Source organism: Panthera leo, chromosome A1 (assembly GCF_018350215.1).
Source record: "Panthera leo isolate Ple1 chromosome A1, P.leo_Ple1_pat1.1, whole genome shotgun sequence".
NCBI lineage: Eukaryota > Metazoa > Chordata > Mammalia > Carnivora > Felidae > Panthera > Panthera leo.
Genome location: NC_056679.1, coordinates 17,286,642 through 17,309,323, shown reverse-complemented (window position 1 = coordinate 17,309,323; position 22,682 = coordinate 17,286,642). Strand labels below are relative to the sequence as shown.

General features: G+C 39.3%; 2 protein-coding genes across 9 annotated transcripts in view; one reads left to right on the top strand and one right to left on the bottom strand.

The window, feature by feature from the left end:
* The window catches only part of PROSER1 (proline and serine rich 1), an 81,665-nt gene that overhangs the window by 36,631 nt on the left and 22,352 nt on the right, over positions 1-22,682 (top strand). For 2 of the 5 annotated variants that reach the window (XM_042903856.1, XM_042903926.1), the window contains exons 3-6: positions 4,872-5,051; positions 9,233-9,270; positions 10,019-10,091; positions 20,569-20,634. Coding sequence is in view for 1 of the 5 variants with exons in the window: in XM_042903855.1 (XP_042759789.1) it covers positions 18,046-18,090; positions 20,569-20,634 (111 nt within the window). In the remaining 4 variants the exon portion in view is untranslated. Of the gene's footprint in view, positions 1-2,792; positions 3,108-4,871; positions 5,052-9,232; positions 9,271-10,018; positions 10,092-17,143; positions 18,091-20,568; positions 20,635-22,682 lie in introns of those variants that run through there. The other 3 variants (XM_042904068.1, XM_042904004.1, XM_042903855.1) reach the window with 3 other exon arrangements.
* NHLRC3 (NHL repeat containing 3) lies at positions 5,377-17,010 on the bottom strand. 4 transcript variants are annotated; one of them, XM_042904296.1, is made up of 8 exons: positions 16,608-16,989; positions 16,360-16,388; positions 15,991-16,143; positions 15,540-15,687; positions 13,198-13,398; positions 11,085-11,176; positions 8,274-8,386; positions 5,377-7,687 (listed from the first exon to the last, which is right to left on the bottom strand). In XM_042904296.1, the coding sequence occupies exons 1-8, from the start codon at positions 16,678-16,680 to the stop codon at positions 7,432-7,434; spliced, it is 1,065 nt and encodes a 354-aa protein (XP_042760230.1). In that variant the 5' UTR covers positions 16,681-16,989; the 3' UTR covers positions 5,377-7,431. The 4 variants fall into 4 exon arrangements, 3 of the variants coding, with proteins under 3 accessions (XP_042760230.1, XP_042760115.1, XP_042760310.1); XR_006193462.1 differs by adding an exon at positions 8,025-8,168 and having other exon boundaries at positions 7,598-7,687; positions 16,360-17,010; XM_042904181.1 differs by having other exon boundaries at positions 16,360-16,997.

Sequence of the window (22,682 nt, the reverse complement as noted above, 5' to 3'; positions counted from 1 at the left end):
AATTACTGTGAATACCTCTATGGAATGCATTAAAAAATCTATATGGGGGGACCTGGGTGGCTCAGTTGTTTAAGCGTCTTGACTCTTGGTTTCAGCTCAGGTCATGATCTCACAGTTTGTGGGTTTGAGCCCCGTGTCGGGCTCCTTGCTGACAGTGTGGAGCCTGCTTGAGATTCTGTCTCCCTCTCTCTCTGCCGCTCCCCTGCTTGCCCTCTATCTCTGTCTCTCAAGAATAAAGAAACATTAAAAAAAAAAAATGTATGTGAGACAAGTTTGCATTGAAACCTGAGCTGTTGCATGTGAAAAATAGTTTCTTTTCAGGGGGGAAAAAAAAAGATAGAAAAACAGATATGTTCCCAGAAGTGAGCTGATAAGTAAGTACAAGCACACATAAACACTTAGAAGCTTTTTGAGAACCATTTTCCTCAGTTCTGAACAGAATGACTTCACTTTCATTTGGAAACTATTTAACAAAAGTTTCAACAATGAAGTATTTCAAGATGCATGATAATTTTTCATCTTTAATCTTCGTGGAATTATTAGAAACATTGCCAAAAGGCCACACTACAGAGAAAGCAAATCATACAAACGAACAAGGAAACTGAGTCGAAACAAACTGCTGGCCATTATTATGAAAACCTAGTCACCTGCTGTGTTTGTCCAATACAGTAGCCAATAGCCATATGTAACGATTTAAATTAAGTAAAAAGAAGGTAGAAAATTCAGTTCCTCAGACACACAAACTACATTTCAAGTGCTCAAAAGCCCATGTGTTAGGGGCTACCATGCTGGACAGCAGAAATACAGAACATTACCACCATCATTCTATCAAGCCCTGACAAAGACTGTGCGTCCAATCCGTGGTGTATACGACAAATAAGAATACTTAATATTTATTGAGCCCTTAAAGACCCTATCCCTTTCTCACACCTCCCGTGACTTTTCATTACATTAAAAAAAAAGTTTCTTCGTGTTATATTAAATTTTTGTTTTATAAATATTTTTATAAATAGTTTATATAACTTATATAAATTATAAAAAATATATTTTATAAATATTGTTTCATTTCACCTTTAAAGGTCCATGCAATGGAAAAATGGGGAAAAAAGTTCTTGCTTCCTTAAAGAATGGATCTATTTCCTTTTATTAGATGAAAATTATATATCCACATTTCCTTCTTTGGCTACAAGAAAACTCAGAATTAACTTAATGCTTAATTGCCATAACTATGAATCCAGGTTTTGAATAAATGTGTTTTCCTCCTTTCTATGCAATTTTTGACATTACTCTATTTTAACATATTTTTAAAATGTTATCGTAAAGAGGTTCAAATTCTTTTTGGAGATGGGTGGACCATAATTGATAAATTCTATATGATGGCACTCTACTGCCCTCTTTCTTTGAAGAATAGAAGTTTCAAGCAAGAAATCAATTACCAACTAAAGTTTTTCTAACAATAACCATAAGAAAATATCTGTACCTTTCATTAGCCAATATATTGTACACATCAATGCCAAAAGCCATTATAAAATTAAGCAATAATTCTTTACAACTATTTAAAAAAAATTTTTTTAATGTTTATTTTTTAGGGGGGGGGAGGGGCAGAGAGAGTGGGAGACACAGAATCTGAAGCAGGCTCCAGGCTCTGAGCTGTCAGCACAGAGCCCGATGTGGGGTTCGAACCCATGAGCTGTGAGATCATGACCTGAGCCGAAGTCGGACGCTTAACCAACAGAGCCACCCAGGCAACCCAAAATTAAGCAATAATTCTTAATAAAATTCTGAGATTAAAAAACTAAGTATGAAAATTACCAACATTCAATAGCAAATATCATATTTGGTAAAGTACCAATATTTCCATTAAAATCAGAAATAAGACAAAGATACATCATATCGCTACTATCATTTAACATTGTTTTGAACAATGTAGCTAATGCAATAAAATTTTAAAAAATCAAACAAGCAATAAAAATCTTGAAAGGCATATAGTTATCTTTATTTTCAGAGTGGTATACCTACAAAGTCTGAATATCTATAATAGCTAATTAAAATTAATAAGGGTTTATTAAGGTGAACAGATACGACATACATAAGAAAGAATTGATACCCTTTCTCTATACCACCCAAAACTAATTAGCAATGGGGAAAAAATCCTACTCTAGTAGCTACAATTAATAAATGTGCAGGATAAATTTGACACAGGAACCTAAATGTGTCTCAGAAGAAATGCACAGAATCTAAATTAAAAAAAAAAAAACCCCACCAAGAACATCTTATTAAAGGACATAAAATAAGACATAAGAGCAGACTATTTTCCTGGATATAGAATCTTAAAACCATAAAAAAAATATCAATCCAAATGAACATAGGTTAACTTAATACTGAATTTCTTAGGAATGCTTTTTATCTGCAAGAAAACACCCAACCAAAACACTGGCTTAAGTTAACTAAAACATTTAATTATCTCACATAAAAATCTAGAGTAAGGAATTACCAGGCCAATACAGTGGTTCCCCAATGATAAAAACCCAGCCTTCTTTCTGCCTTCCTTAAGAAGTCATTTGTTGCTTTATAGTTCCAAGATGGCTGCTGCAACTCAAGGCATTACATTCAAGTTCGTCAGGGAAGGAGGGAGAAGGCGGTGGTGCTAAGCATACCTGTTTATTCTCTTAAATCCAAAAGCAAATGATTCTCCAGAAATCCCCCAGTAGACTTCCATTTATGTTGCACTGGCCAGAACATCATGCGACTACCCCTAGATGCTGGTTAGGCTGAGAAAGCAAGCACCTAGCTCTTCCAGTCTCCAAAGTGGTAGAAGGAAGACAATTGAGAATGGGTGTTTAGCCAACCAAGTGTTAGTATTTACCACAAAGTCTCATCAGAATCTCACTTTTTCACTCAAACTGTTCTGTTTCCCAATGTAGAATGTGTATTCCAGAAAAGGAGTCTACCTTGCTCACCACCATATTCCTAGATGACTAAAAAGTGGCCATTCCTAAATGACAGATGACTCAGTGTATTACAACGGTATCTTTAGTCTTCAATAGTGTGACTAAACACAGAATCATACCATAGGGAAGGTCATCTGGTCTTCTCATCTTCCCAGGGTAAGAATTTCTGCCCAAAGATGGCACGACTGCCGGTCTCTGGCTGACATACCTCCAACGAGTCTCTTAAGGAGTGGGGAGTGCTTACTGTGTGTCAGGGACTAGGTTTAATGTTCTACCCGCACAATCTCATTTCTATTCACAATGACCCTATGAGGAAAATACAAATATTTCCATTTCACAAAGGAGAAGAATGAGGCAGTGTCAGAACAACGCAGCAAGTAAGTGGCAGAGCTTGGATCAGAACCCAGGGCAACTTAACTCCAGATTTCGGGTTCTGAATCACTGAACTTTACCACCTCCCATATGAACACAGTCTGTTCCACTGCTGAACAGCTCTTTGCTAGAATGTTCTTTCACTAAGCTGGACCAATGGGCCATACTTATTTCCATTTATTATCTTCATTCTGAAGGACAGCTCAGTAATCCTATGCTCTATGATCACCCTTTGAAGGTCTCAGAATTATTTCCAAACACCATGTTATTATTTTGGTCAACTGCTTTTGGATTAGAGTCTATTTGTGGGATTCTTACATGTAGCATCCCAAGGGAAACTCCACACCACAAATCTGTTTACCAGGGTCACAGACTATTATAGGCGCTGAAAACAGGATCCCCCAAGATGGGCCACTTTGACATAAAGGCAGAATTAAATCATAACAATATCCTTTCATTGTTTACCACGGAAGAAACAAAAGTTTCAAAAAGCGCTATTTTTCGCTGCTTAAATTCCACTCAGTTCTTACATACCAAGGGAGTATCTATATGTCACTACATGTTCACAGGACTAACTTACTCTATAAACTCATGGATTCTATGGGTAAGTGTCTGGTGGAGAAATCACTGGGCCTCTTTGTAAATAATATTTGTAAAAGAGTCAGCAACTATGAAGCAAAATTGTTTAAAACAAAAAAATCTAGTAAGGAGAAAAGGAATAATTTTCTGCTAATATGAATGTATTTTCTATTACACTAAACTCCTCTTCAGGTTACAGTTTAAAATAAGTTATTCCCTTCTGGCTGTTAGTTTGGCTTTTATTGAAAGTGTTTTGGGGCACCTGGGTGGCTCGGTCGGTTGCACGTCCGACCTCGGCTCAGGTCACGACCTCGCGGTTCGGGAGTTCGAGCCCCGCGTCGGGCTCTGTGCTGACAGCTCAGAGCCCGGAGCCTGCTTCCGATTCTGTGTCTCCCTCTCTCTCTCTCTCTGCCCCTCCCCCACTCTCTCTCTTTCAAATATAAATAAACCTTAAAAATTAAAAAAATATTAAAAAAAAAGTGTTTTGGTTTTTTTTAAAACATGGAAATGTCTCAACAGTAAATATCCCAATAATCCTTGGAAAGGAGGTCACCTACAAGCTAATTTCCTCAAGATACACAAGCTAAAGAAAAAAAAGTATGGTTTACCTCAATTGTTAAAAAAGTCAAAGTATAAAGATGAAAATCCACTTCTGGTTTCAAGAAATGCTTGTAAGCAGGACTCTACCGCCCTCTCTTGTACCAAGAACGTAAGACACCACCAGTGCAAGGAAGGCACCTCCCAGGGTGAACTGAAAGGAAACTTCTGTCCAGTAGATGGCCAACTACAAGGGCGAGGGCAGAGGACACCTGCCTGAGAGCCTTCACACATCTGCGCTTTCACGTTTTTGTTGAATAAATGAATCTCTTTTTTTAAAGGTTTTTTTTCTTTGATTATCGCTGAAATTTTAAAGAGTAAAAGAAAGTCATACATTTAGGGTACTTTTTTTTTTCTTCTTGATTCCAACAGACTTATTTTGGTGAGTCAAAGGAGCAAAAATCTGGCAGTTTCCAGTTGCAGTGTGGGCTATCCAATGTACCCTGTTTTAAAATCCAGGGTTCAAAATCAACAAATGCAGGATAAAAGTTGGGACTTGACTGCCTTTATTTAGCCTGACGACCGCAATGCTTGAAGCAGTCTTTTGACCTGGTAAGTGACCGAAGCACAAATTATATGGGTCTTCTTAGTTTACCCTCTTGATTTCACACAGGCTGCCTCTGCGGACAAATAATTCCATCATAGAGACCCGATGTTCTAATAGGGGTTAGGGAAGATACAGTCTTTGGTTCCCTAATTTAGAAAAGTAATCTCCCCCTCCGGGAGATGTAGCCTATACTTTACACGTGAATGAAGGATATTCTCTCAGTGCCAACTTGTGCTATCAGGATTGCTGAAATTCTTTAACAGAATAAGAAGTTCTAAAACTGCTTTTATAACAATAAAATCAAACATTCATTAGAGAGCCAGATAATACTGCCTTTTCTTTCCAAAAGTTTAATTCATATTTTTTAGTCAAAATACAACACATTTTCTCAATCATTTAACCAATTAACCCAAAGGAAAAAAAGTGAAATACTATGATTACAAGTATGCTAATAAACACTTTTAGCAAGATATATGGCAACAATACTTTCAACAAGTTTTATAAGAAACTGGCATAAAACAAAGTTAACTATAACATTTTTAAAATGACAAGATCAGTTTACCTAACCTGTATTCCTTCTAAGAGGTATTTGCACTTCTTGTCCTGGCTTAAAAACAAAACAAAACAAAACTCTCAAATCACTTCCTTCTATCCAAATAAATTTACTATATTTGCTAAGCTGCATAAAGTTCACGACGATAGGTTTTGAAAAAAGCACTCAACGCAAAATTAAGGCAAACTGGATAGTTGCTATCAGGTAAATTAAGCAGCTGGAAGGATCTCTGTTTAAGAATTTCTTCCTCGAATGCCCTGGGAGCTTAGATTTCAAAGGGCACATTTGTATCTGTCGTACATATGATCCTTGCAGCATTTCTGAAGGAGGAAGGAAATGATGCTCCCATTTTACTAAGGAGAAAAACTAAGAAGACTCACTGAAGATCATACAGCTTGGTCAGTGGCACAAACACACTTATCAAAGGCCTTGGAACACAGGACAGTTTCCTGTTGGTAGATTTAACTTTCTAACTGTGTCAAGATATGATCCGAGCATCAAAATAGTGTGAATTCCTTGAGGTCTGGAAAACAGACGGCAGCTACAATGGGTGATGAGGAAAGTCAGCTCAAGATTTCTCACATGCTACACGATTTACAGTGCAAGTCCGGGATAAGGAGGGAGGTGAATACAAGAAGAAGGGGACGAATGAGTTGACATCATCATACGGCGAGGTCTGAACAGAACCCAGAATAAACTAGAACCGAAAAGATGGTCTTTCATCTGGTATTCAGACCAAAGGGTAGAGAGACGTAGAAATAGAAAGCTAAGAAATTATTCACCTTAACAGATCCCCATATATACAATTCTAAAACTTCTTTGAGGTAGACAGATGTTAGGAATGAACTGAGTTCATGTTTTAAAAAAAGAAGATAAGGAAGGGAGGGGGGTCGGGAGGGAGGGAAGGAGGAAAAAAGGAACGAAGGGCCCTATTTTCAGTCGTACCTTTAATTAAAAAACATCCCAGTTAGTACTTGTAAAGATCCCTTTCAGTAAAGTGCTTAAATGCCTGCTGTCTTATTCCTACATTTAGAGGTTGAGACGAAGTATCTTCCAGCTAAAGGACCCAGGCCAAGCTGGCCTTTTAAAAGAAAGCCTATCAGGGTTCTCAGCAAGTCTGTAACTTTTTACAACTTGTCCATTTAGACCACCTTGTTTTCCCCTCTTTGGTTTCTCAAGTTGGGAGCTCGAATGGACTTTCCCTGCAAAATCTCCAGGATTCTCTCAGTCAGATGTGATGTTCCTACAAGACACGCTTGAGGCCTGCTGACACGCTTGTATCAGTTTGCACACTTGTGTCCCACTGGACTAGATGCTACTGAACAGGCTCACACAGCTAAGTCCTGATTCTTCCTCTCTGAATCTTTAGGAGCTAGCATCCTGTGGGTACTCATTGATCAAGAGCCCATCTGACTTAATCGCTCAAAAGGTACATTTTATAGAAGGTGAACAAACTGGAGGTTTGTAGTCCTTCACGTGAAGTTCAATATATCCTGCAAAACCCGTTTTTATTCCTTTCCCTCTTCCTCCCAGGGAGGATTAGTCTACCTGGGCAAATACCTACCTTATGGTCTTAGTCCCTCTTTCAGATCCCATTTTTTAGAATTACATTTCCTTCGTTAAAATAGCCTTATGCACTTACAAGTAAAACTAAGTCAGGAAAACAGCAACAAAACATATGGTTCTGAAGGATATAAGAACAAATTCTTCTCATCACTAGATCACGGGAAAATAAAGAAACAAATACTGGTGCCTGAAGGTGATTTGTAAGGACATGACAATGAACTTGAGAATCTGAACTTCCACTTGAAACATCTCCGGGAAAAGAACCATTACGAATGTGTGAACGAAGGAAAATAGCCCTCCACTGGGACATATTTTTGCACTTGCTTTGCTCCGATTTCTGCTACATAGATTGCTCCAGTCTTCCCGCTGACATCTAAGAGATGAGGTAAAACCTGGTCTGCTAGTTGGATTGTGTTGATCACGGAACAGTTGCCAATGCTTCCCACTGGGGGTGCGGCCACCAGTAAGACCCTGCTGAGATTCAGCTGGGCTACGATCACGTACTTCCCGTCGGGAGTAAATCTAAGGACAGAGACATTTTACAGAATAAATGTATATGCAAAATCAATATAAATGTTGACTTCAACATTTTTCTCCCCTACAACGCTTAACAACAATAGGCACCTATACTTGCTGAAGGTTGCTTTCGAGGAGAATTTAAGTTTGTCTAATTCTGTTTATGAGGGAATAAAGATTTGTGAAGGTAGATGTAGCCAAAGAATAGCTTGAACAACAACAAAAAGTAATACGCAAGAACCACACAAAATGAAACTAATGGACAGGAGAGTCGGTGCTAGGCTGACACTACAGACTCCAGATTTCTATTTCCGTTCTACGTTTAAAAATTCACCACATGTACCCTGAGGGTGAAAGCTGTAGGAGGTCCGGCATATGTTATCTGACACCCCGATCCCACAGTGCACTGGGACTTTAATTGCTTTTCTTCCTCTGCTTGGGATCTGAAATATTCTCTGCAAACTTGTTTCTGTTCCTTTTCCACCTTCTGAAAATAATATTTTAACGTTTCAGCTAGCTCTTCAGAGAAGCAAACATAAATCAGATTTTAAAAAGCATTAAAAAAACAAAAAAAAAAAAAGGAAAACGTTACCTGACTGAAGAAGGTCCCTCTTCTGTGAAACAATTAGTCCATGCTCCTAACCACTCCCCAGTGTCTTTATCAAATACTTGAATTCTTTTATTTCCTCGGTCAGCAATCCATACCTGAGAAAGCAAAAAAATGTTTTTTGGAAAAGATCCACATATAATGAGAAAACAAAAAGGGAGAGGGGCGGGATGGATGTTCATTTCTACTAGTTTCCCATACATCATCTCATGCGGTTCTCAGAGGGCCTCAAAGAAGGTAAGCCCTATCTTCAGACAGGAAATTAAAGTTCAGAAAGTTTAAATCCCTTGCTTGAAGTGAGCTTCCAATACGTGGGAGAGCCACTTTAGGCCACCTGTCTCAACTCCAAGCCCATACACAGTACTCTGCCCGCTCTACCAAGCACCCGAATAACAAGAAAACCAGAGTCCTCCATCATGATGCGGAACATGAGCAACACTGAGGAGGGACAGAATTCATCCATTCCTCTCACAGGCATTCACCTTCCGGCTGAGTACTGCCACCCTGCCAGTTCCAGGGCTAGGTTAGAAGACAAAAAGAAAGAAACACAGCCTTGTTCCTCAGGAGCCCAGGCTAGGGTATTCATTCCTACTGCAGTATCACTAAACATCCACCTGCTATTTAGCAAGGCATGTCCAAAGTGCCAACCCACTGGAAGAGGAAGCTCAGAAGACTTCGGTAACTTTTAAGAATGACAGTAGGCTAACAACAGGTTTAATTCCGTTTTGCTATAGGCTGGTATGAGTTACTAAGGAAACTACTGTCATAAAACAGGAGAGTAGATTCATGTTAAATGGCATCTCATGTACTGTATCTGATACATGCAACCTACAGCATACATACAGCGAAATCATTTTATGACATGCAGCTAGGATTAGAGAGGGGTAAGAATGGACTGGAAGTATGGGCCTGCCCCACTGACCTCTACCTTCTTCTCCTTTCAGGATCTTGGGTTTGTGGATTCAGGGACTGTTTCTTCAAGGTAACCCTAACTATGTATTTGTCAGTATGCTTGAGTTTCAGTAGCCACTAAATTCATCTACAATAAGACACAAATAAACTGTTTCACTTTAGAGAGGTTGTTGATCTCTATGTAAGGCAATTTCTCAAGACCTTTTCCTGATCCATGATTCTTTAGTAAGGATGGATTTCCTTAAAGATTTTGGGATTACTGTCTTAGATGAGTGACCAAGGAAGAAATATAGTTTAGGTCGTAAGACTGAATAATACTTTAGATTGTTACCATTATCTTTCCTACTGAACACAATCTGAGAAATCTTGTTTAAGATAAACACCGGCAAGTTTACCTCTGGACCTAATGAACTTTTCACATAGGCTTGGATGATGACTGAGTCAATCACGTAAAACGTTCAGAACAGCATGACTGTGGTTAAAACACAAGTGTGCGGAAATGAACACTCTCATTTCTCATCATTCAGTAATGCCAGAGGATGTCCATCAAATGTTCTCCAAGGCCTCTCAAAAGGGCACTTATCACTGTGGAGAATTTACCAGGGTCTAAGTCTTGCCTGCTCAGAAACTTGATCTTGTTCTTATCCCACAAAGGGAGAAGTTAGCCAGGCTCAGCAGGGTAATGTGTTTAAAACCAGAATTGCAACTTTCTAACTCCCCATTTACAGACAAAATTCACATGTTCAGTTATCTTCCTATCTACACTGAGAACTACCCGAAGATTTTATGATTAAAACAGTCTCATTTTGTCTGCACAGGAAGCCAAATCACAATCAGAAGGTTGCTTGCTAAACACAGAGCCAGAAGTGGAAACGGATTAAATTTCTAACGGTATGAAGCCAAGATTGTCTGATGCATCCACTGTGTGTGTAGTAAGTCCTTTAGTCATTTCAGTTACATATAAGACGACCAGTATGTGCCAGACGCCGAGATAGAAAGCAAAAGAGACTCAGTACGTGCCCTCATACAGCCTACACTCTGTCAAGGGAGACAGTTAATTGATACGATAGTGTGACAGTTACTATAATGGGGGAAGTACAGGCCACTACAGGAAAACAGGAAAAACTAAGGTAACATTTTGGGTGGGGGTTTGGTTTTGGGAAAGTAACCCCAAAGAAGCGGTATGTATGCTTAACGGTGTGCAAAAGAGACGGGTGGGAAAAAAGAAATGGGTTGACATGCATCAGTTAAAGTTTTCTGTTCCCCACACCGGAGCTAGTGAGAACAGAGCTTGCCAAGGTGGCTCTTGTTTTCAAGCTTCCGAGGTTAACCTCTCCCTTCTCCCTTTTGGTCAACATATTCTAGAATGAATTTATTTCTAAAGTTAAAAATATATTCAAATACATCGTAGTTTTCTTAGTGGGAGGGTGACTCATTTCTTCTTCAGGTTACTTATTGTTCTATTCCTTTATTTGTTCCTTCTACCTTTAAGTGACATAGAAAATCTATTTTGTTCATTTTTAAATATTTGGGGAGCTCTCTCCAGTATGGGACCCAAACATTTGTAAGAGTACGTGGGTATACCCAGCCCCAAAGGAACTGCCCAGACATACCCAGATACACACAACCACAAACATTCATACATAATTTATATGTCCAGAAACACACATGTGCACCAAGATCCACATATATATATATATATATATATATATATATATATGTATATATATATATATATATATATATGTATATATATATATATATATATATATATATATAGGCCCATACACCAACACACACACACACACACACACACACACACACACACACACACACACACATTTAGATACACAGTTCCAGATACAACGAGAGTGTATTTTTTACCCGACCAGACGAATCAACTGTAACGCTGTGAGGTATGTTGAACTTGGCAGGCCCTGTCCCCCGTTCTCCATGCAGCCAAAGTATCATAAAATCTGGACAGTGGTAAACATAGTTAGTTGGTCAGAGCAACATATAGAATACCTGACACATTTGCATGTTATATTTTATGTCTTAAGTGGCAAACAAACTATTCAATTATACCTCCAATTGATTATGCTTTACTGGCTTTCTGTTGGTGTACCACTTTGTTTAATTCTTATGCTTTACCAGAAAAAAAAATTCCTTCTCTGTGTCAAGCAATTAATCGACTTCTTTAATGACTATCTCCACTTGAATCTTTTATCACTCAAAACCACTGCTGTGATTCATGTCAACATCTCCCTCAAACTGATACCCCTTCCTAACTAATCGGTTATTTGGTACTACAATTCCTCTGAGCTTAAAAATTCACATTGTCTTTATATTCTGTCTCCTTTATTACCTCTACCCCTATTACCTCTACCCCTAAAGATATGCCCAAGCCCGAGTCACAGGTACTCCTGTATCTGTAAATGTGACTTTATTGGACACAGAGTCTTGGAGATGTAACGAAGTTAGGGATCTTGTGAAGAGATGATCCTAGATTTAGGGTGGACCCTAAATCCAATGACTAGTGTCCTTGTAAGAGAAAGGAGAGGGAGATTTGAGACACAGACACACACACAAAAGAAAGCCATCTGAAGACAGAGGCAGAGACTGGAGATATGCTGCCCCAAGCCAAGGAATGTCTGGAGCCACGGGAAGCCGGAGAGGCAAAGAGGGATTCTCCTCTTGTGCCATTAGAGGGAGCATGGCCTGCCCATTAGGTTCAGACTTCTGGATTCCAAAACTACGAGAGAAAACATTTCCATTTAAGCCATTTAGTTTGTGGCAATTTTTTTAAAAAGATAGTTTTGAGAGAGAGAGAAAGAGAGAGTGCACGAGCGCAAGTGGGGGAGGGGCGGAGAAGAGGCGGGCAGAGGATCCAAAGTGGGCTCTGTGCTGACAGCAGCAGCCCCAAAAGGGCTCAAACTCATAAACCTCGAGATCGTGACCTGAGCCGAAGTCAGATGCTTAACCGACTGAGCGACCCAGGTGCCCCTGTGGCAGTTTTTTTTATCACAGCCATTCAATCTGTCTCCTGAGTTTGGTTGTTTCTTTCATAGAATTTTTTGAGTCTTGCTTTATCCCTACGTCACCTCCCTTTAACTATCACCAACCAAACTCAGTTACTGGGTGATAAGCTGACTACACAGCTTCCATGTAGGGGTTTATATCCTGTCCAAATAACAGCGCTTACTGCAAATATATCTCGGTACAGTGTCTATTGTAAACACTGCTTCTATAACATCGCTTTCCCACTAAAAAACCTCAGACATTTCAAAGGCAAAATTATGGCTTCAAAATTCTTTGATGAGCCTTCAACATCCCAAATCGTACTTTCTACTATTCAAAAATTACATCCTAAGCTCCTTTCCTGGAAAACTTGCTAATTACCACCTGTAGACCTTGTGTGATGGAGCTTGTGAACATTCCTCCCATCTCCCTTCTCCTCCCACCAAAATCAGTGTAGTTCAAGAACTACTTCTTTTAGGAACCCTTGCCCTACTTCTCCAGTCAACAGAAGCTTCTCCTCCTAGTCCCATTTTACTTTACCAGTACCGCAGAGTACCACTTAACGGTTTTATCTGAAATAGACCTGCACCTAGAATACTACTGAGGACACAACAACAGTAAAATACAAACACAAACTTTAGCTGATCAAACTGAAGGATACCTCAGCCCTGGGATGTCAGGTTCCCAATCTCCTTATTCTGAACTGGACAGGATAAGCACTTACTTCTTGAGCCCACTATAAATCCCCAAAGTGCTTCCAGTGTCGTTCAAAGCAAACGCCTACCTTTTGAGAATTAAGCAAGCCTATCATCAGCACCATTTATTACTGGCCATCCCACACATCTCACTAGAGCCCTTTACACACAGCTTCATATACAACCTGCAACAGTTATGATATTTACCAAGTATCAAGCAAACTAAAGCAATGCAACTTATTGAATAACATTCTTACAATGCCATGCAAAGCTAAGCCAGGTACCTTGGGACAATTTGATCAATCTGTTATTCAATCCTCCGTCTCCATCCACGATGTAAATATCTCCTGTGTCGGCTACGTACAATTCTGCGGGGTTATCAAACTGTAGGGGAGTCAAACCAGTGCCTTTCTTGCCTGGGGTACCCAACACTTGAACAAGATCACCAAAGGAATTGTATTTTTTAATAGTATGACCATAGGATCCTATAAAGATAAACACACACACTTCACAAATACAGCCACTGTCCAAACATTCACGTTTTTCAAGTAAGCAGAGAGCAAAAATGTACTAGAATTAAACAGTTAATTGAGCTTCTTCATTAGTTACAACCAAACTTATTATGAATTAAAATCTCAGGTACTTCTAAATTCAAGTAAATCAAACCAAAACAATTGGCTCCTTATACAGGAAGCTTGTGATGCTAAATTATAGGTAGATCATTTTCTTTTTTATCATAAATACAACCTTGAAGGAGCATTCCTTGCAAAAAGAAACCAAAAAGGAACTGGAAAAGGAACTTATATTTGAAAATCATTATTTCAATCATATGCGCTCAAATTTTAGTAGGTCAACAAAAAGTGCACTATAATACAGATTTTAAAACTACCCTTTCTCCTAGTGGAAACAAGTTCAAATTCAACCCATTAACATTTTTTTCCTAAGAAGGGAATAAATCTTCCCAAATTGTTAGTATCATATCCTTTCACTTACATCAAGACTTGAGTGGAAATTCCTTACAAGCAAAAATATAAAGTATTAACAAATAGGAAAAAACCATAAAGTAGTTAAGAGAAATCAATTTGAAGGCATACCAAGACCAGACTAACTGTTAGGCATTCAAAAGATAAATTGGATACACTGAGCTTACTGGAAATAAAGTGAATCAAACTTGCATTACAAGTCTAACTTAAAAAGTATATTTATTATTATGCCTCATTTGAAAGCTTGAGTTAGTTTGTAGCAATAAGAGAATATAATATTATTACAGAATGCAACCTTCAAAGTTCCTAAAAAATTGGCAAAGGACACAGAATACCAGTGGAAAACATTCTTGTGGGGTTTTTTTTTTATAGGCTCATTTACAGCCATATTTTTATTAAAGGAACGTATTTCTTCAAAAAATGGGAAGGAATATAAAGTGTCTCCAGATTTGTGCATGAAAAAAACCAGCTATAATGGAAAGAATGAAGAGGTCATGTGTGTTCTTTTTATTGGTGGGAATCAATGAAGTATTTTATAAAAAAGGATCACATGAATGGAATAAATGAAAAACTAAAGGCTTTTAACAGTAAATTCTGAAAAAAAGAGGGAAAAGAGCCATATTTCATTACAGTATTACAATGAAATCAGATGCAGTCTAGATTTTTTTTTAACCAAAATCTTACAATCCAAACTACATTTTGAAATGAATGGATTATCAGCTGAAGCTCAGAAATCTCTTGGGTTCTGAGAACAAATGGTAATAGCACTTCTAACAAAAACTGAGAGTTCATTAATTCCAAAATGGCATCTGAACTAGCCAGAAGTGAAGAAACAGGATGTCCTTCAAGCCATGAATGTAACTGGGCCAAAGAATACTAGAAACACTGTCTTTATGATCCCATTCATCCCTGAGATCCTGACATAATTCCAGGTTATCTAGAAATACTGTCTTTATGATCCCATTCATTCTTGAGATCCTGAAATTATAATCACAAGTCATCTCTGGTACTATCTTGTCTTAAGCCACAATAATACGCAACAGTTACCTATGAAACCATTCACAGCTATAAATTCAACTGTGCTTGATTTACAACATACTCTACTAAAAATGTTTTTTGGAAGGAAAATTTCAGACATGCTGCAGTAGGTAGGATTTCAGAAACATTAACACCAGCAGTTTCTGCAAATCTTGCATTTTGGGCAACAAAGCAGTTCTGGTTTCTTAGCACAATCTCTTTTGAAAGAGAACTGGTAAAGGAAAATGAGACAGGGATTTTACTAACTCTCAGAGATTGTTAGTTCTGTGGCTTCACACGAGAGGTTTACATTTAACCTGGGAGGAGCAGCTGATGTTTTAAAAACTATAAAAAAGGACCCCTGAAAGGACAGTCTCACAACTGGTGCTACAAAGAGGAAAAGTCCCTTGACAAGTTAATGGAAGAATCACAACGGTAGCCTTCTTGTTAAATGTCTCGACTCTACGGAAGTACAATATAAAGATTTTTAGAAAGAAGTGATTTCACAAGTCATTAAAGAAATTACAATTAGATTTAGCAACTCTTGATTTTAAAGCATACAAGCAAGAACATGGGCAAAAATATGATTTCTAGCAAGACAATTTAATAGATATTACTACACATACCACTTCCTACATCCGTGATCCAGACAGACTGTTCATGTAGTGTACTGGCTGCAAATATACCATGAGGTGTGTCAACTGTATAATTCCAGGATCGTAGGAAATATCCATCCTCTGTGAACACTAATACCTTTGGGATGTTATCCCCTCTCTGAAGGTATATAAAAATAGCTGCTTAGATAAGATTATTTTTTAGAAAGTAATCTTTATATTGGTAGAGAGAAACAACAATTAAAGGTTAATTGAGAAATTAATAATGCTTAAAAACCATCTTCAAAACCTAACAGTATTAACTATTATATTCAAAACCAAAATATTTACTCAAAACCAATCCAAAAAAAACAAATTTCACGATTACCGTAAACATACATGGTTACTTAGTGCAGCAAATCAAGAAGCTGTTTCCTTTGTATTCATAATTTTTTTTTTTTTTTTTAATGCCAATTTTACTAACCTGGGCTACGTAAACCAATCCGCTGAGGGAGTCAATTGCAACACAAAATGTCGTTCCAGTAAAGTATTCTGGACGATTAGGCCATCCCACATCCAGCCGGTAAAGAATTTCCTCGGTTGTCCAGGAAACTTGAAAAGCAAATTTCCTTAAAACCTAAAAAACAAAAACAAAACAAAAAACAAAACAAAATAAAACAAAAAACCCAGAAGATTAAGATTCAGTTCACTCTCTAGGTTAAAAAAATAAATAAATAAATGTTTATTTTTAAGCATGCCTTGACACCTGACACAGAGGTGTTGAGGCTGCTGGACAGAAATGATGGGGGAATGGGTTTATACGTCGAAAGACCAAGGGGGCCACAATACAAACCTGCAAATTATCTGGAGACGTAGTGGGGTCTGGGGAAAGAAAGAACACAGGGAAACGGCGATGCATCATATACAAACTTTTAAACCCGAAGAGACAAAGCAGGACGTCGGCAGTTCGGCCCGGGTGGGGGTTTTGAGACAAGCCAGTGCGGGAGCCAAGGCCCGCCACCTCCACCCCACAACAGCGGCGTCGCCTCTCAACGGTGCTGTCCACACACCCGACAGACACGTCTTCACTGCTCAACTCACCGGTGAGCCACAAAAACGCGAATGCAAAACCAGTAATGCAACAAAGAAGCCAGCGCCTGCCAGGCCGACCCATAATCTCGCCATGACGAGACGGAAGGGTCCGCAGGCGGCTGGGGGCCACCGAACGCTCTCAGGTCCACGCCGTTCGTCGCCGCATAGGGCGTCGGCCCAACCTCGGGGCCGAAGCTCCTATCTCCAATTCCCTCTCCCTGGATGTGCGGGTTTTGAAAACCCAGAGGAGAGCACAGATCGGGGTGAGAGAAAATCAGGATCTCGGGTAGCGGTTTCCTGGTGCGTTCGGGGTCCACGCCCCCAGGTCACGCGGCTCGGGCTGACCCACTGACCACCCTTTTCCGCCCCTTGGGGCGGTCCACACTGCGGACTTCGCCCGTCCGCCGAAAATAAGGGTATCCATAGATATGCCTTAACCACTCGACGTTCATTTTTTTTTTAATTAAGATTGAAAAATCACAACCCAACACACGCAAACCCGCAAAATAGAAATGTGGCTCTCAAAAAATGATTTTCAAGCTCTGAGAAAGATTTCAGCTACCTCCGATTCTGAGGAATCCAGGCATTTGCTGTAGACACCTACGTTCCCACACCAGGACCCCCTCCTTTGGCTTTCGGGAAAGAGAGGCCGAAGCTCTCGGCGCAGAGTTGGGTTTACAGGGGCGCGACGAGCTTCTTTAAAGGCCCCCAGGAGCCGGTGGGAGCTGTAGGGGTAACCAGGAAGGGCTCTAGACGCCGTGGGCGCCGCGGTATTCGGGAGTCCCCCTACCGGAGAGTGTGGGCCCCCTCGCCCGGCTCCCGGTGCTCTCCGGCTGCCGGCCCGCTCCCGGAAGCCGTGGCAGCTGGTAACAAAGAGCCTGCCCGGCCTCCGCTGCCCGGGCTACGGGACCCAGGAGCCAGCGCAGCTGCTGGGGTTGAACGCAAGTCGGGCCATGCGCCGCGGTGAGGGGCGGCGGCCGGCGGCCTAGGCGCTGGTGCGGGTTGAGAGGCCGGTACCTCCTTCTTCGCCGCCCGCAGGATCCGGGGCGCAGGTGCATCTGCTCTCCCGGCCGCTCCACTCGGGAGAGCGGCTTCACGACCTTTCCCCGGCGGCGCCTGGCCTTCAGTTGCAGGGGACCGCAGCTCAGCTCCGGCTGCCAAGCCCTGGGCTTCTTTGCAGGACTCCGAGAGCACCGGACTCTTCCCCGAGGTGTCCTGAAGCTGAGAAAGTCTGGCGGTTTTTGCTTTTAATAAAAAGTTTTTATAAGTGTCCATTTTTAGAATTTTTTGCAGAGTTTGAAGTACTCTCTACCTCTTTGCATCCTTTTTCTTGCTCCTGGAGTCTTTCCTCCTCAGCTATAAACGTTTTTACTATTAGAGCAGACCAGGGATGAACATTTTCTGATTGAAAGTGCAACTGTGTAAAACCACGTCGAAACTAACCAAGATGGACAAAAAGTCCTTTGAAACGGTGTTGGATGAAATTAGAAAGGTAATTTCACTTAATGCCTTAAATCAATCTGTGAGCTACGAATTCTCGTAGTTAATTCTCTTTGAAGGACTGCGTGCCGATGGTGCAAAATACGAGTTTTAGGATTGCAAAATTGGTGGGAATTTTAATGTACACTACGGGAGCTTGTATCGCGATATATTTCACGATACAAATAGAAATTAAGTTGTTAATGCTAAATTTGACGATCAGTGCGGTATTGTGGAAAATATATTAAAAGAATACTCGTTCGGAAGCCGGCTCTACAAATCTAATAGCTCTGTACTTGGCGGAAAAGTGATTTAATATTTAACTTTTTATCTCATCTTTCAGTAACCTAAGACTGACAATTAAGAGATAATACGTATAAAATTTCTTTAATGGGAGTTCTCATGGCAGGTTTTTCAAATCTGAAGATAGGCTATGTGTTGCCTGGACGGACACAATGTCCAAATGTATTAGGTTTAAAGTCATATTCTTAGGAATGGGCTTCAATAACTTGAATTTCAACACCTTTTTTCTTCCTGTTTTCTAAATTTTTGCTTCTTTTCGAGGCTGTTGTATGTAACCTACCTCCCAGAATGAACCAAACAGCAAAAATACTTGGAATGTAGCCTTGAGCCCAGTAAATACTTAAAGCACAAAAGTGTTTACATAATTAGATCTGGAAGGACCATCTGTACCATTAGTATGCTAATACTGAGTGTTTTGCTTAGAACTTCTGGCCATTTCCAAACCTTTAAGACCCTTGACTGACAGGGTAGCATTTGTTACTTTATGCTCTGGTGATTGATTTATTTCAGCTTATGAAATGAATGAAATTGCCTGTAGACATGCTGTTTTTCTGCATTTTCTATAAAGCAAAGTGTTAGTTTTCTTCATCTGTCCTAAAACTGTTTTGCAAATTCGCGTATTAGGTTAAATTTACATGTTGGGCGATATTGAATGTTGTTTTTGGTCAAAATTTCAGCTTTTGCAAATCCAGCTTGTCCAGTTAAAATTTGCTATAAAATGTCAGGTTGTCAACTATATGTATAGAATTTGTAACAATTTGTTTATGAACTGATATTTACTGTTTATGAGGAAGTAATTTGTGGGTTCAAGTAGACCAAGTAGATTTCTACTTTTGGAAGTTATAGGGTGCAATTTGCAAAATCTCTCCCTTCTATGTTGTGAAAAGATCACATACACACACACACACACACACACACAGATATTAATGAGGGGAATAGGATATTTTCCAGAGATCAAAGTCATACATGAGATAGCAATTTACTTTCTTATTTAAATCCTTATTTTTGGTCTGCAAGCAAATTAGATATATCAGCATTGTCTTAAGTCTGTTAAAATGGGATAAAAATGTAGGCATATCTAAATGAGAATTACTATTGGTTTTTAAAAAAATTGCTTTCAGACTTTGTAGATATAAATTCGTTTAAACCAGGTAATCACTTCCTGAGATTACATCTCAACAGTAAGAGTACCTTACCCAGAGTCCCATGCTCTCTTCCTCACTTCCCTTTTCAGTGAAAAACTACTGGGCAACCTGGATGTTTCTTTCAGTAAACTGGTCATATTTTCTCCTAGCAAATGATATATATACCAAGTACAAATATTGTTTTATAGTACAAAGGGTTGATTTTTATTGATTAGTAGCTACCAAATTATGGTTGTTTCCATCTCTAAGCTTGGCAAACAGTTGCAAGGACAACATATGTGATTTCAGCTGGTTCTGGATAGTGCTGGGTCAAGACCACCATACTTTCTCCCTGAACTTCCCATTGATAGAGACCCTGTGAGGAAAGGAACCATAAGTTAGTACTATTATGTGTCAGATCTACTATTGATTATTTTAATTTTCACAGTAACTCTGAGGTGGGTAGTGAATGTTGTTCCCTTTTTATGGTTAAAAAGGTTCTCAAGCTAATTAAAATGCCTTTCAGAGGCCACGAGGCCAGTTAGTAGCAGGCACACAGATTGAATTGAGGGCCCTTTTAGGCTCCCTGGAGTCTTAACATTCCAGTGGAAGTACTGAGAACCTGACCAGACCTTGTCATTCATGTTTCTCTATCACTTAGCACATAATAGCTGCTCAATAATTGATGCATGAATGCGTGAATAATGTTTGATATAATTAGGCTTCTTAAAAATGACAGTTTGGTTGAATTTGGGATGTTCTGAACCTCTAATAACATTTACAGGAATTCTGTATGGAATTTCTATCAATGTCAACGCTTGCCTATTACAGCTTTGTTCCTTTTCCTGGTAGGAGTGAGTAGGGAGACTCAGGAGGTTTTCCTGCTGTCTCAACATATCCCTTATTGCATGGAACCTGGAAGGGTAGAATGTCATGTCACCCCAGTGACTCGCTGCCTGGGCTGGGGCTGAAGAAGGGCTGCCATGTTGCTTAGGCAGTTTTGACTCTGCATGTTACTATTTAGCTTACATATGCTAATGCTGTTTTTGTTTTTCCTTTCTTAGGCTGTTCTGACAGAGTACAAATTAAAAGCAATTGAATATGTGCATGGATATTTCTCTAGTGAACAGGTATTTGTGTATACAAAGATCTTTTTTCACTCTGATATTCTCCTTAATGTCTATTTACTTGCTGGTCAAGTTCAGAATTGCTTTTAGTTTGTTGCTGTATTTATTCAGAAACTTTAGAAGCTTTCCATTTGGGGAGAAAATTTTACCTAGTGTATAGTTAGAGTATTTTATAAACATACCTACTTTCACTGCAATATCATATATTAACTTTATTTTATTTTTTGTTTTAGAGAGAGAGCACGAGCGGGGGAGAAGGGCAGAGAGAGACAGACAGAGAGAATGAGTGAATCTTAAACAGGCTCCAGACTCAGTGTGGAGCCCAATGAGAGGCTCAATCCCAGGACCCTGGGATCATGACCTGAGCTGAAATCAAGAGTCAGACATTCAACTGACTCAGCCACCTAGGCACCTGTGTTAACATTATTTTATTTTATTTTATTTTATTAATTTATGTTTATTTAGAGAGACAGAGACCAAGTGGGGGAGGAGCAGAGAGACAGGGAGACTGAGAATCTCAAGCAGGCTCCACAGCTGTCAGCATAGCTCCCGAACCGTGAGATCATGATCTGAGCCGAAACCAAGAGTCAGACTTAACCAACTAAGCCACCCAGGTGCCCCTGGTAACATTTTAAAATTCAGTGTCCAAGACCAGTTTTCAAATATTTATTCTGAGCACAGCATCATGAATTTATAAATTTCTAATGGTAAACATACCCAAATTTGTACAGTATTTATAAGTCAGTAATTACGAAATTGACTACACGTTAAAACAAAATGTGGTGTTTAATAAGTAGTTTCTGTCACTGCCAGACAAATAATGTTTTAAGCATGGTAGTTTAATGAAAACTCATGCAGCTTTAGGGGGAGTTTGCTAATTTAAAAAGTGTATGCATATGTATGCATACACGCAACATACATAGAGAGGCCTGATTTCTGAGGAATACTTAAAAAACACTTGATAGAGAAATAGGGCAGAAAGAGAAATGTGCATCTGAAGAGTTCTGGGAAAGGGTAAGAATGTGGAGAGGGTAGACAGTGGATGAATCTGTAGGTGGCGTTGGTAAATGCCCCAACTTCTCATCTGTTATCTCAAGATTTTTAAAACTTGAGGTTTGGATCACTTTAAGCCTACAGAGGTTTTGACTCTTAAATGCCTAAAAGCCACTTTACAAATTGTGCATTTACAAATGCATTGTATTGCTGTCTATTTAGTGAGTGTTTTTCAGCTGTCCCATTACTTTTCAAAATCACCTTAATTTAAATGTTTTACAAAGATTTATAATATCTCATAGATGATAACTTTTCTTCTTTCGAGTATATGTGTGTGTGTGTGAAATTTTGTAGAAAACTTCCCTTGGTGGTTATTCCACTTTGCTAAAGTCATCAAAAACTTTAAAAAAACTAAAAGCTATTTTTTAAGTATGACCTTCTAAGCCTCCTTATTGTATTGAAGGTTTTTCTTCCTATCTCAGACGTGATAGCCACGTTTTTTTGGTTGGTAAAGTGGCAGGTAGCATTTTCTACGTGTATATATAGTAAAACCATTATTCCCATGATAGTAAAGAACATATGCATAATACCCATTTGCAGCATACACATCACTTTATAAGGAGTGAAAGTATTTTCTGCTCTTCATATACCTCTCCAGTCTCTAGCATTAATTTTGCTTTGTAGAATAATTGAAACCTTAACACATTAATTCACTAACCCAGATTTTATTACTCCCTCTTTGAGTCTTTTTTTTTTTTTTTTCTTTTCTTTTGGATTTCCCTTGGAGGCAGTGAAAAGGGTGGTGGTGACTATGCAGGAACTTCAGGGTTGTGACCTTGATGCCCTCCTCCTCTTTTATAAGAGATCTCGTAGTATCTCCCTCATTCATTTGAAATTCGCTGGTGGCAGTAGTGGTGGGAGAGCCTGGCTAACTGTGTTCCCCAAATGCCCTACTGTTTACAGATTGCTGGAGTAACTCATGGTGATTCTTAACACGTTTAGGGAATAGATCTGTGGTGTAAAGACGAGATCCGTGCCCTTCAGATTCAAGGAAAAGA

Bases quoted from the DNA above. Each gene is read 5' to 3' on its own strand.
- NHLRC3 (XM_042904181.1), bottom strand. From the start codon at position 16,680: ATGGGTCGGCCTGGCAGGCGCTGGCTTCTTTGTTGCATTACTGGTTTT. The intron at 15,688-15,990 runs GTTAGTAAAATT...ATATACCTTCAG, and splicing joins GATTGGTTTACGTAGCCCAG to AGAGGGGATAACATCCCAAA. The intron at 8,387-11,084 runs GTAAAAAATACA...TTGCTTTCTCAG, and splicing joins CAGTTGATTCGTCTGGTCGG to GTATGGATTGCTGACCGAGG.